The following is a 13,830-nucleotide window of genomic DNA, read 5'->3' on the forward strand; positions in this document are numbered from 1 at the left end:
GCCGTTACTGTACGTTTTATGTATCTGTTGGAACTTCCAACATAGAATCGGAACTTCCGATACTCTCAGGTTAAACGTGTAGAGGACCCCTGACGGGAGTTACTGGATACTTTCGATAGGTGTCGGAACTTCCGATACTCTCAGGTTAAACGTGCAGAGGACCCCTGCCGGAACTTATCAGATACTTCCGATATGTATCGAAACTTCTGATGGTGTATCGGAACTTCTGATAGACACAAAAACACTGAGATAAAAGCTGTTCAAGTGAGTGATTTGTGTCTCTCAAAGGGTGGTTAGCATCTTAATAGAACACCTCAAGCATCTTCAAGCTATTCATCTGCATCCCCCTTTATAGTACGGCGTTCCTATACTCAATTTCAAAAATAGAAATTTTAAACGAGTCCTTTTTGAGCTTAACACCGTTCCATCTTTAAATTTAGGGGTTTCTTTAGATCCCTTTCATACACCTTTGCACTTCTTTAGAATTAGAGCCTATTAATCACTTGATAAAATTATTAGTCCCCTAATTGTGCATGTCATCAACACCAAAACCCACTTAGGGGGGCCAAATACACTTTCAGCGGAGGAGGGGCGCCCCAGCGTGGCTGCACCTTGACCTGCCAGCAGGAAGGGAAAGCTGATGTGGAGGAGGAGGATTGGATCCACAAGGAGTCGGGGAGAGACGCCGGTCCCCTTAGCCTGGAGGGGTGACCTATCTTCTCTCCCACACACAACCTCCCATGGCAGCACGCACCACACATGCGGAGGTGGTGGTCGGTAAATGGCGAGGGGGCTGGCGCCAGCGGACAACAAGTTTAGGGAAAGGGACTGGAGGAGGAGGGCACCGCGGCGGGCGGTGGCGCAGACGGCCGGAGGATGGCAAGGGGACCGACAGCAGAATGGAGGAGGAGGGCACGGGTAGCGGAAGGAGGGCTGGTGGTGGACTGGAGGAAGAGTGCACGGGTGGATAGCACATGGAGGGAGGGCCGACGGCGGACTGGAGGAGGAGCGCACGTATATTGGTTGATAGAACACGGAGGGATTTTTTTGGCAAAATTATCAAGACGTATTCTAAGGATTGCGGGTTGATTACGAAAAAGTTGAGGAACTTTTTTGAAAAAAACTACGATGGTTGAAAAAAAGCTCGATCCTACCTTTTGCTTTAGTCATTTTTTATCTCTTTTATTCAGACCAGCCATTACTTTTGGTGTGGAGACGTACAACTGATACGCATATGGTTCAGCGGTATTTCATACATTTTAGTAATTTAGTAATACACGTTATCAGATGAGCATCACCAGTACATTTAGTAATGCAACAAGAGACCACTATATGATTATTGAGCATCTCAGAAACTGCACAACAAAAGGCCACACCCACAACAATGATGAATCATTTTTTTTCTAGTAATTAGACATGATAAATGTTCTTTCTGGGCAAACAACACATCAACAGTAATTTAGTAATTGAGTGAGGATCAAAACCACTGGGTATGCTAAACTCACTGCATTATCACCACCAGCTATATCTGATGAGTTGCAGAAAGAATGTGGGAAAAAACAAAAGTCATCACTGATCAAATAGCGCTGGTTGGGATGGTTTGGGAGTAGAATAGTATTCTACACCTAGGTTGTACAATAGCGCTGCCGTGTATATGTATATATATATATATATTCAGATAATGAGAAAGGGAAAATAAATTCTACTGGCACACCGGGGCACTACTATGCGACAAAAAGAGGAAGATTGAGGAGAGATGCGGAGAAACTAAACCAGAAACTCGCGCGGCCGGTAAGACACCACGTGCGCGGCTCGGCCCTTCCCCGCGCGTCGCTCTCGTCCTCACTGTGTCGCCGCGCGCGGAAGGCGTTATCGCCTTGGCCTTCTTCCTCCTGATTCCTATTCCCCTCCCCTCCCCTCCCCCACCCCAACCCCGCCACCCTCGTCTCTCCACCCAATCCCCTGAATCCCACCGGTTCCCGGCGAGCTCGCGCGCCGCGCCGGGGCCCCAGGCGTCCGCGCCCGCCCCCGCCCCGCGCCGCGGCCGGCGGCTGGACCGCTCGCCGCCGCCGCCCTTCCCCGACCCCGGCGCCGTCGCCCTGCCCGCCGCGTGCCCAGGTAAGGGTGCTGCCGCCCCGCCCGGTTCGTCCCGCCTCACGTACGGGACTCCCGTTCTGGTCGGGTAATCAGCTGCTTCAATTCCACCTTGGGTTCATGCTGAAATTAAGCTTGGTGTGCGTGCGTTATCATGCCCTAAACAGCTAGGTAGGATGCCTGGTTAGGAACCTTCGTTTGCAATTAGTTCAATCGGAGGACGGTGGTGGTGGGATTCAGTATATTATTCAACCAGCAATAAATCCGTTCCCCTGCGGTACCTACTTTGGCCCATTAGATTTGGTTGGGGGATCCATTCGTAGTTCCCTTTCTGTTTTTAGTTGGACGATGCTGGGGAAATGTACAGAGAAGGGTAACACTGTAGTAGCAGCTAACGGGAGGCATGTGTGGTTCACGGTTCGCCTAACTAGAAATACTGATATTAGAACATGGCTAAATCATAAAATGTTGATTGTGCCCGAACAATATGGCTCCACACCAAACAGTAATGCATTGGCTAGGTAGCCAAAGCTTTGCTATTCAGTGTGTTGGTGCGAAATTCAGCAACGTTCTGTGGGAAGGCCTAAAACAAACCATATATCAGCTAAATAACTAGGGCAGTGTTTACATTTGTTTATTTATTTCCCCCCAAATTTCGTTAGTATTAGTGGCTTTTTCGAATGACCATACCTGAGGATATTAGGGTCTATCTCGAAATGGCCAAGACTACCTATTGCCACCAAAATAAAACAATCATAGTGGTATTTAAATTCCACCACCTATCTTTTCTAAATGATTCTAGTATAGTGAGTACTTAGTCACTTGACAGTCTTGACGAGTACTTAGTCTCTTACCTGCCCGCCGCCATAAACTTTGTGTTGCTGAAGCTCCATTTCTGTGAACGAAATCAAATACTTTCATACTCTGAACAAGATCATGTAAAAATTAATAAGTGAACTTGTCCATCCACACATAATTTAATACTTTAAAAAAATCACCCGTTCTAACTGTTTTTACATTTCAGGGGTGCAAGCTAGCACATATGACGCATGACTGATAGGAGACTGCATCCAGTTGATGTGAGTTTCATCCGACTTGAGTCTTGCTTGAGATGGCGGTTGGATTGACATCCCAGCTGTTCCAAAGAGTGACTGTTACCGAAACATTTTGCAGAAGGAACATACTTAGGGTACATATTGCACCTAGCTTTCCTTGTAATTCGTAGTCCTTTTTTCATTTTTTTAATGAATCTCTTTTTTTCCTCAGAGTCCTGAGATGAGGAGTTCTCTTCCCTTGCCATCCACTTCGTTTCCTTCAGTTTCTGATGTATGGTTTCTTTATTTTTAATTGCTGAGCTAACAGCACTGTTCTTTCATTCTATGACCAATTTTAGAAAGGGGATTAGTGACTATCACTAATGCTTTTTTACCATGCTCTGCTAGAAGAAATATAAGTGTTTGTGTACCACTTTTTCACTTTTCTTTTGTTTTCGAAATTTGAAGTATCACTCCCTTGTTGAGCTTATTAAATATATGCTGTGTATGGTACAATCAATTTAGCTTGAAGAAATGGTTTCTTCCATGTTTGCGGATGTGTGGAAGAAAGAATTAAGTAATTAACCATTACTATCTGCTTCTCTCATGTAGCTGTAAACAGAAAACTCTGCTTTTATCATGAATCATGATATTATTTTCAAACCTATTTTGTTTTGAAAATTTTGCTGATCTGTTTTAGACAATTGACCTATTCCAAAACAATGAGGTATTTGAGTGTACTTAATTTTGAATTATGTAGAGCATAAAGCGACACACTTTAAGCACAAGGCGAGTCATACTCACTAGGAAATACTGTTAAACAGTATGTTGCCACGTTTGATGGTATGTTGTTTTGTGAACTAAAGGCTTGTCGGCATGCCTTTTGATCGGTTATGTAAGATTTCATCATATTTGTTGATAGGTTGAGAAATGAGGACTAACTGGTGCTGATAACTGTTATGCATTTATCAGTGCCAGCATCCAATGCATATGTTTAACTAAGTAACAATGGTCTTTACTAAACCATACTCCCCTACAGCTTGGCATATATGTACTTTTGGGGAGTGTGGAGTCAATCTCTTGACCTTATTAAAAAGGGATCTGTACTTCCATTGCTGAAACTACTTTACAACATTGTCATTTATTACTGTTATCAACATTTTGGTATGAATATTATTTTCAAATGTGTGCCTTGGAGACTGAAACCATAGAACTTACATTTTGGTATCAAAGAGCTATTATGTAGAAGTAGAACTGAATGCTTGACATACTTCATCCCTCGGACTATAACGTATCATACAGCCTTCTCTTATTTTCATCCTAAGTTGAGTGTCACATTTGCTCCAAGATAACAGCTGTATGATATTACTATAGTTCTAATGATCTTTTTTTCTCAAATTTGTGCCAGTACAGTAGTTCAAAAAGTTTTACTTGGACATGGCTGCGGGTGTTGGACTGATTGGCGTGTGGGTCTCTGACTTGGCAAACTTTGTTTTGGACATACCAAATACCACTTGAAATCCAAGACTGGCTGGCTGTGAATATATTTTTTAGGACTCTTGTGTCTGAGTTATCCTTGTTAAACACTACACTGATTTTGCCCCATTATTGTAGGCTTTACAGAGTAACTCTTGTTTTCATTGCAGAGGCAAGACTGCTGGGGTCATAATGTGTTGCGAAGTAACTACAGGCCCATGCTTTACACACCTCACAGATATAGATCTTCAGGCTTTAGATCTTTTGCCTTGCCAGTTCCTTTTCAGAAAATTCCTCTTGTCAAGAGTGCATCATTAGCACTGACTAGGTAGTTCCCTTGTACCATTATTTATTTATAAAGTTTCTGAATGCTTAGATAGTTCTTAACATTCATGATTACACTGACTCAGTAATGAGCAAACAGCAAAACAATAATCTGGGTCAGATCCTTCTTTTCTGACTGCAAAGTCAGTTAACCAGGAGTTCAGGACATCTGAGAGCAGTTATCTAAACTCTTGAGTACGTAATAGCCCAGTTTGGTAATTTGTTATCTTCCATTATGTTGGTAAGCAGAGGTATAGAAAAATATGGATTCACCTATACCTCTTGTTGTGAGTGGGATCTTCACTCTTCAGGAACCTGCTGAACTTAGATAATAAAAAATTATTGGTACTAGGTTTGATGTTTTGGCATATGATGGTGCATATGTATCATGGCACTGTGGTATCTTTCTAAAATTTTCATTACTAGAGTAGCTTATGGGTTAGTCTTCTACACTTCTACTCGAACCACTTGTTAGATAGTCTGGTAGCTAATATAATGGAGCTTGAAGTTTAAGCCTAATCATACTCTTGTGCTGGCAACATTCCTCAGGCGGTTTTAATTGACTCTTATTTGTTCCTGACTTAATTATTTCTTAAGGTTATTACTATGACACTATATGTGAATTCATTAGGTTAATTATTGAATTGTCTCTTTAAATTTTAATGAGGGAGATGCAAATCTACCCATGGCAACAGTGCCATTGTGCTCACTTCTGCAGAAGCGCATTGTACATTATTGAAAAAAATCTAAAAATTTCAGAGATGTGAAACACATTCTTTTTTATTTACTTGGATCATTGTTCATTATATATCGCATCTGAATGTAATTCATATCATTTTAGTAATTGCTTCTTTTTCTTTTTTGCCTTGACAGGTCATGTGATAAGTTACTTTCAAATCCTGCTACCTCTCTTGTGGTCCCTGCAATTGGGATTATTGTGTTTGCTCTATGGGGTTTTTTGCCTCTAATGCGGGACATTAGAAACCGTTTTGATGTATGCTTCTGCTACATGCAACCATATTTTTCATTTATATTATCATGTATTGGGCTAGCTAAAAATATGGCAACCATTCATGATGGACTTTGCAGCACGGGGGCAACTGGAAGAAGAGCCCTACTTATCTAATTTCTTCGTCCTACCTTCAACCTCTACTTCTCTGGACAGGAGCAACACTAATCTGCAGGTATAGGTCCGCCCTATTATAGTAATGCTTTCTGCAGTGGCAACTCTATTGTTGTAATGCTTTGGCCCTGTTTGTAATGTTGTAAATGTTCCTGTTTCCAATAGGAATTGCACTACATAATCAGTCTGGTTCACCTAGATGCTAAACACTAAACAGTCGGTCACCCATTGTTTAGTCAATTATTGGGCAATAACAGCCATTTAATCGGGCTAAACGGCCATTTGAACTGGGATGGCTCCACCATATAGTGTTTAAATGGGGCTAAACGCCCATTTAAGTGAATAATGCATACAGTTCCTGCAAAATTCATGTGTTTCATATGGGCTATAAACCTTTTCCTTAGTTTTTTTATTTTATTTTTATTTATCTTTATCTTTGTCCATGCAATGTCTTACAGGGGTTTGGATCCAGTTGTGTTGCCTTCGGCAGCAAGCCAAGCTGTGAAAACGCGCCTTATAACTTTTGTGAGATCATTATCAACTGTCCTGGCTTTTGCGTATATTCTCACAAGGTGCACATGCTACATCCTAAGAAAAACTCTGTTGTTTGTAAGTTGTAGCTTTATTGATTCAACCGTGCTTAAGTAAGTTACAGTGTTTCTAGATAGTCTATGACTATATAGTCAAGTACTCAAGATAGCTGTGTCTACCGCAAAAGCACATGTGGAGACTACAATTTAGGCCATGGGTGATTTATTTTGTCTCCAACTTCTGATTTTTCTATCATCTGCAAGTACAAATGACTTGCTGACTACTCCCTCCGTTCCAAATTGTAGGTTGTTTTAGCTTTTTTAAGTTCATAGATATTATTATGCATCTAGATATAGTGTATGTCTAAGTGCGTAATAACATCTATGAACCTAGAAAAGTTAAAACGACCTATAATTTGGAACGGAGGGAGTACATAATATGAATGGGAATTCATAATATTGACACAACTAGATAAACTAATTGTCTATTGACTGTAAAATATTTTCTTTAAATACATGGACAGTGATGGTGTATATATGTAAAAAAACGAAAAAAGATGGTTACTTGATGAGCATAAATGAAGATTAGCTCCAATTGGTGCTATACAAATAGATCAGGAGTGTGTTGGATGTTTTGTACTTTCACCGGGGAATGTTAGAACTTAGAAGCGTACACAAAGTATTCAGAAATGAAATATACTAATGTGTTGGTATATCTGAGTGCCATGTCTTTGTTGTACCATATGATCATTGGGTTTATTTTCTTTGCTCCATTGAACATCTCTAGATGGAATAAAATAACTGAAATATTAGTTAAGCTACAATGGTCTTTCATGCGGAAGATGTGCAGATCAGCGTTAGTAATTGTATCTCGAATTGCATGATCTTAACGGTGTTTATATATTCTATGTTCTCTTGTCTTGTATGATTAAGTTGGTTTCATTGTGTTCCGTTTCTTAATTTTTTTACTGTTAAATGATTTTTCTTCTATTTAGCTTGATTCAGCAGGTACAGAAGTTTCTCGTGGACATGCGTAACCCCAACGATACAAGAAATGTAAGATTCTTGAGCAATTGTTGGTATACACCAAAATCCTTTGAACTGTTTCTTTTTTTCCTGTCTGCTATTTGCTTCTCTCTATTCACAAAGGCCCACCCCCTCTGTGAACCATTAACACACACGCAACATACACACACACTGGAATTTGTGGCAAATTGATTGTGGAATGTAAAACTCTCTTTATGGATCTTCTTGTGACTTATCTCTTGATCTCCAGAGTCCAAATAAGGGTTTGGGAGGTGCAGAATCCAACATAACTTGTAATGGGAGAAGTTCATGTGCTCCCGCGGATTACGGAATACCACGTGGAAAAATGGACAACTAAAATTGCATGAAAAATTTCAATCAAAATATGAATGGGTGGATCATTCTGTCATCTATGTGCATACAGAACTTGAGCCTGAACAAAAACTTGTGCAGAGAGATGAAAAAAAAAAGAAATCGACATGAATAGTAGTAGCGGGTTTCGGATCAGAGATGAACAGTTCAACCTGCAACTATTCATGTGCTGTTTTCTTTTTTCTTTCTCCTTGCACAAGTTTTTGTTCAAGCTAAATTTTAAATACACGTAGATGATTCCATGGTCTTATCAATTCATAGTTTGGTTGAAATTTTTGATGCACTTTTAAGGGTGTTAAGGCACCATGAGGGGTGGAAGCACCTGAACGTAGGCCACCCTCCCCTAAATTCCACTGGCAGGAACCTTGCCCAATGAGTGGCTTTACTGCCTCAACTTTGAGTGCCTTATGAGATTTAAGCCATCACCAGGAACCAACAAGACAATAGGGTCCATGGTAGTCTCACTTTCTTATGTAACACAATGCATGGAAAAGTTTATGATGCAGCTTAAATAAACCAACAAACCTTTAAGCCATAGGTGTGAAATCCACCATCACGATCATATTGGCGGTCGACAAGCACTGCTGACTTGTTGCAGAGGTTCCTTTTTGAGTTGTGAGCAGCTAGAGAAGGGGAGAGAAAGCTCCATGTGGCGACATCAGCAATTCATAATTTAAAATACTTAAATGCAACCTCAACCTGGAGAAGACATCATCTGACAACGTTAGTCAATAGCGATTACAGTTTCAAAAAAAATGTTAGTCAATAGCAATCGTGAGAAAGTCAGCTAAAATATTAGCAAGTCCAGGATCCGATAGTTTAATCTTTAAGTTAGCTAGTTGGAATCATGCTAGTGACAGACCTGCAGTGCATTTTTCTCGTGATGATATGAGGGTACTCCCAATCACAGTTTTTATTGGAGAAGATAGAATGTATTTTCATGTCTGTTTAGAAATAGCCCTTCCAACGTATGGTGTCTAAATGCCCTGAGGCCAGTAGATAAGTTAGGGTGAATGAAATAAGCGACACTATCTTCCTCCGTTGTAGTATTTTGCTGTTTCTACTCTTTTGGATTTTGCAACAAGGCTATGGCTTGCATGAGACATCACCGCCCTACAAAATTTTGCTAGCTCTCCTATGGTCCTACGACATCACATTTCATCCTAAGGGGCAACCTATAAACATCATGGATTTATCCTAGATTTATTGCAATTGACAGGATCTGTTTGGGATTGACAAGTATAAGAATTGAGTATATTTTGGGAAGTTATTGACCCCTCTTTTATGCAGTTTTTTATATTTTGTATCAGAAGTGGAAGGGGGTATGATTATAAATAGATGGCACTCTGATTCCTTTTTATGATAATAATATTAAATTAAGGGTTGAAACTTTTGCTGAACTATTTGTGTACTTTAAGCACATAATTTTGATGCCCGATAGTTACTTGGTAGCAGCCCTAAACTCTCTATTTGCTAATACTTCTGAGCATCCAACATGGTATTTCCGTACCAAATCTAGAATTAAGTAGCGAGGTGAAGATATCTTCTGATCCATAATATTCCTATCACATACCAAGTACTACATTTTTTCTGAAATTTTTTCACGATGCTGAATTACTTATGCAAATTTGTTTCTGGCAGATGGGGTTTGATTTTATCACGAAAGCTCTTTATACTGGTATTTGGATTGCTGCTGTTTCTCTCTTCATGGAGTTGCTGGGTTTCAATACCCAAAAGTGGATAACTGCTGGAGGTTTTGGGACAGTATTGCTTACACTTGCTGGTCGTGAGGTACTGCAAAACATGTTCTTGATAGAATTATTTTGCACTATGGTGCTAATAGTTGTTATAATTCACTGCAGATTTTCACTAACTTCCTCTCGAGTGTCATGATCAATGCTACGCGCCCGTTTGTAGTCAATGAATGGATCAATGCAAAGATAGATGGTGTTGAATTCTCTGGAATTGTCGAGGTCAGTTTTATCATGCCTTATTTTGTGTTTCAACTATCTGTTATTAAAGAAAATATTTGGTCATGTTTCTTGTATTTTATGGGTTAAAACTAACACCTAGTTATGATATTATTTGTAGTATATTAACATGTTTTATTTCTATGTACTAATATAAGTTGTATCCCCGTAAAAGATCTTGTCAATGCTTCGTTAAATCATTTCGCTAACTTAAAGTGATTTTATTTTCAGCATGTTGGTTGGTGGTCTCCAACAATAATTAGAGGTGATGATCGAGAAGCGATATACATTCCTAACCACAAGTTTACAGTTTCTATATTAAGGAATAACTCTCAGAGGACCCATTGGCGTATTAAGACCTATCTTGCTATAAGTCACATGGATGCTGGAAAAATTGGGGTATTTAACATAATCCATCACTCTTGTCTGTTCAACCTTTTTTCCATCTTATTAAAACTCTATCTTGCCCATGCTTCCTTATTTTTCTTTGGCAGATTATTGTTGCAGACATGAGGAAAGTGTTGGCGAAAAATCCACATATAGAACAACAGAAGCTGCATAGAAGAGTATTTTTTGAGAAAATTGATCCAAAAAACCAAGCACTTATGGTAATTCCTCATATTGAGCAATTCCATCTTTTGGTTGAAGTACTAATGCACAATCAGTCCACACTAAGAACTGTGGTCAGCATTGGTACATCTTTTTTAGGCAATAGCCTTATTGAACTGTTTACTTCACCTAATAAAAACTCACCTTAGCTGTGTGAAATAACTAGTGCGTCAGAGCCATTTCGTTGTGTTTTTTGTCCTTTTAGAACTTGTGCTGAACAGGATGCTAGTTTCTTGATGGCTGTAGCCGATAGGTATCTGGTCTCGAGTTAATATCAGTTTAGCTTTTTCACCAACTTGGTTCAGAATTACCCTAAAGGCCTTAACCGCATGACAATAGGATGATATGTTGGTCCTTTTTTACTTCGAGATTGTTTAGATGAGGGGGGTTTCTCTAGGAATAATTGGTGTTAGGTGCATGTTAAAACTGAATTCCAAGGATTTGGATCCAGATCCTCCATATCGAAACAGGTCCTTACCTTTTTCAGAGAATATTTTTGCATTGTCAAAATCTCAGCATGAAATCCAGTCTGTTCTTATATTTAAGTTGGCCTGCTTTATAGAATGCTGACAGTAAAACCATTAACCTATTATTTTGTTTTCCCATTAAATTGTCCACTTGTTTGCATGCAACTGGTGTCACTATCCTAGTTTCATGCACATATATGATTGTGTATACTCTGTTTTTAAATATATAGTCCCTCCGTTCCAATTTATAGGTCGTTTTGGCTTTTCTAGGTGCATAGTTTTAACTATGCACCTAGATATATGCTTATGTCTAGATACATAGTAAATACTATGAATCTAGAAAAGCCAAAAACGACCTATAATTTGAAACGGAGGGAGTAACGTTTAGGACAAGTGAATTAATTAGCTTGTCCTAAACGTCATATAACGGAGGAAGTACATTTTTAAAATATTACACTATCTTCCATTCTATTGCTTTGAGTTTCATGTTGGCCACAAACTCAGTTCATTTCATTTTGCTGTGTTTTTTCTTTATTGCAGATATACATATCCTGTTTTGTTAAGACATCACGTTTCGAGGAGTATCTAAATGTCCAGGTACTATGTCTGTCCATTGCTACATATTCGTCTTGCAAGAAAGCCTAGGCACATGTTCTAACAAACAATTATGGTGTCTGCTGAACAAAGATGTTAGTACTCAGAGAGTAGCGCACTTTCACAGTTTCACCCATTGTGTCACTATGTTGGAGCTTTCAGAACTAAGTATTTCATTTTGGAGTTTCCAGTAGGAATGATTATCAACCACACTGATTTGTACGAAGTAGCTTGCTCTCACACTGAGTCATCAACTCTAAATTTCAGTCAACTTGGCTAAAATTTTAAGATGTGAACACGAGGTGGTCAATTTGAGTTACCTAGTTACCGTAGTGTTAAACTAAAGTTAAGACCAAAACTTAATGGGTCGGCCCTATAGGATAGTTACGCTATTTTCATGGTTTGGGTAGGGTTAATCTAATCAACCCTGCATGCCTAATTGTGGTGCTAATGTTTGCCAAGTTGACATAAAAAAAAAGAAGCAAACCTAACCTAACCATTCAACACTGCATAATTCTTGCAAGTAAAAGGAAATTATAAATGAATGGTTTCTTGAGCTATTGATTATAACTTGAGAGGGTTTCTGAACTAAGCTGATTGCTTTGGAGACCTGTGTTGCATCGATATCTGAGACTTCCTTAGATGGGAGAACTATTCAAGAGGTATACCTTTTGTAAAAAAAGAAATTCTAGACAAAATTTCTTTGGAGAAGCTTAGGATGCCATTTGTCATGTCATGCATTTGAATCAAAGTATTTCAGCTCAATTTTAGGATGCATTTAATATAAACTAGGAGGCGTCACATCTTACTAGAAAAATAATTAATACGATTTTTCTATGTTCCAAATTACACAGGAAGCTGTTATGTTGGATCTTCTTAGAATAGTTGGCCATCACAAAGCAAGGCTTGCGACCCAAATTCGAACGGTTCAGAAATCATATGGCAATGCAGACTTTGATAACATTCCTTTTGGAGAGGACATGTATAGTCGCGTCAGGGGCCGTCCACTTCTGATTGATACATCTGCAAGGGTCAGTGATGATAAGGCCAAACCTCGACCGGTATCATCACATGAGGAGCAGAAAGTCAAGACAAACGGTTCAGTAGAGATCAATTCAGCTTCACCTGAAAATACTAGTTTAAGCAACTCCGAAAAGCAGGAACAGAAAAAATTAGTACCTGACGATGCTCGGGCGAAGAACAGCAAGAGTGATAATGTTGCACCAGCAACACCATCTTCAGATCCTGTTACGTCAACTTCTAAGATTGGTAAAGGGAAAGCACATGAGCCTGAGGCGACTGAAGGCCAAGATGGTTCCATGTCAGTGGCTAACCCGAAGAAAGAATCAAGGCCTGCTTTTGAAGACAATATTGTTCTGGGCGTTGCTCTTGCGGGCTCCAAGAGGACACTGCCTATTGAAGAAGGAAACCCTTATCTATCACTATCTGAGAATGAGCCGGACACTGTAGAGGCTGCTTCTTCACCGAAGGACAAGACAGCTCAAAGCCCGAAACTTTCTGGACAAGACAAGGCTGACCAGAGGAATGTAGATAGGTGATCTAAATTAAGATGAATCCTCGTGAAGATTTGTCACCAAGCCTACCTTTTTTGTGCGCTTGTGCAAATGTGATCTGTCACACATCATTGTTCATGTTTGTAAATTTCCGCGGATGATTATTCAGGGGACACAGCCTGTTGAAATATCAGGCGTTGCTATATGCTTGTAAAAGATGCAGTTGCTTTCCCTGGAAACGTTTTGTACATATTTTGCTGTTGCTGATTTAAGTCGGTTGTGCTTATGCATCAGCGTGCGCTGCAGCAGCTGCAGCGTCGTTTTTCCAGGTTTGCTTAACTTAAGCGTTGCCAGGCCATCTGCTGCGAACTGGAATGTGCACAAAGTTTGATGCGCGGCAATAAGCATGGGCAAGTGTTATAAATTCAACACTGCCAGGTTGGTTTTGCGGATCACTGCTGATGTGCATCATGGACAATAAGCGGTGGCCCACGATAAGCTTAAAGCCTTATTTCACAGAGTGCTATCATGGATCATGATAAATTTACGGACCGTTTTATTTCAGAAGGGAAGTCTATTTTACTCCTTATCTATTCACTTTGTTCGCTTGACCTCTAATGTTCGCTTAACCTCTAAGCAGATTTTAAGCTCGATTTACTCACTTAACTATTTCAATTGACCCTGAAGTCTACCTATA

The 13,830-nt window shown here is 39.7% G+C and overlaps 1 protein-coding gene across 4 annotated transcripts; it reads left to right on the forward strand.

Annotated features, from left to right (window-relative positions):
• The first annotated feature begins 1,961 nt into the window (after nucleotides 1–1,961).
• Nucleotides 1,962–13,383, forward strand: LOC117837954 (mechanosensitive ion channel protein 2, chloroplastic). 4 transcript variants are annotated; one of them, XM_034717775.2, is made up of 14 exons: nucleotides 1,962–2,118; nucleotides 3,119–3,283; nucleotides 3,361–3,420; nucleotides 4,775–4,932; nucleotides 5,802–5,922; nucleotides 6,018–6,112; nucleotides 6,510–6,623; nucleotides 7,577–7,637; nucleotides 9,621–9,770; nucleotides 9,842–9,952; nucleotides 10,181–10,348; nucleotides 10,444–10,557; nucleotides 11,566–11,622; nucleotides 12,474–13,383. In XM_034717775.2, the coding sequence occupies exons 2-14, from the start codon at nucleotides 3,206–3,208 to the stop codon at nucleotides 13,176–13,178; spliced, it is 1,992 nt and encodes a 663-aa protein (XP_034573666.1). In that variant the 5' UTR covers nucleotides 1,962–2,118; nucleotides 3,119–3,205; the 3' UTR covers nucleotides 13,179–13,383. The 4 variants fall into 4 exon arrangements, with proteins under 4 accessions (XP_034573666.1, XP_034573667.1, XP_034573668.1 ...); XM_034717776.2 differs by lacking the exon at nucleotides 1,962–2,118 and adding an exon at nucleotides 4,542–4,598 and having other exon boundaries at nucleotides 3,202–3,283; XM_034717777.2 differs by lacking the exons at nucleotides 1,962–2,118; nucleotides 3,119–3,283; nucleotides 3,361–3,420 and adding an exon at nucleotides 3,915–3,971.
• The last annotated feature ends 447 nt before the right edge of the window (nucleotides 13,384–13,830 follow it).

This window comes from Setaria viridis, chromosome 9 (assembly GCF_005286985.2).
Source record: "Setaria viridis chromosome 9, Setaria_viridis_v4.0, whole genome shotgun sequence".
NCBI classification, from domain to species: domain Eukaryota; kingdom Viridiplantae; phylum Streptophyta; class Magnoliopsida; order Poales; family Poaceae; genus Setaria; species Setaria viridis.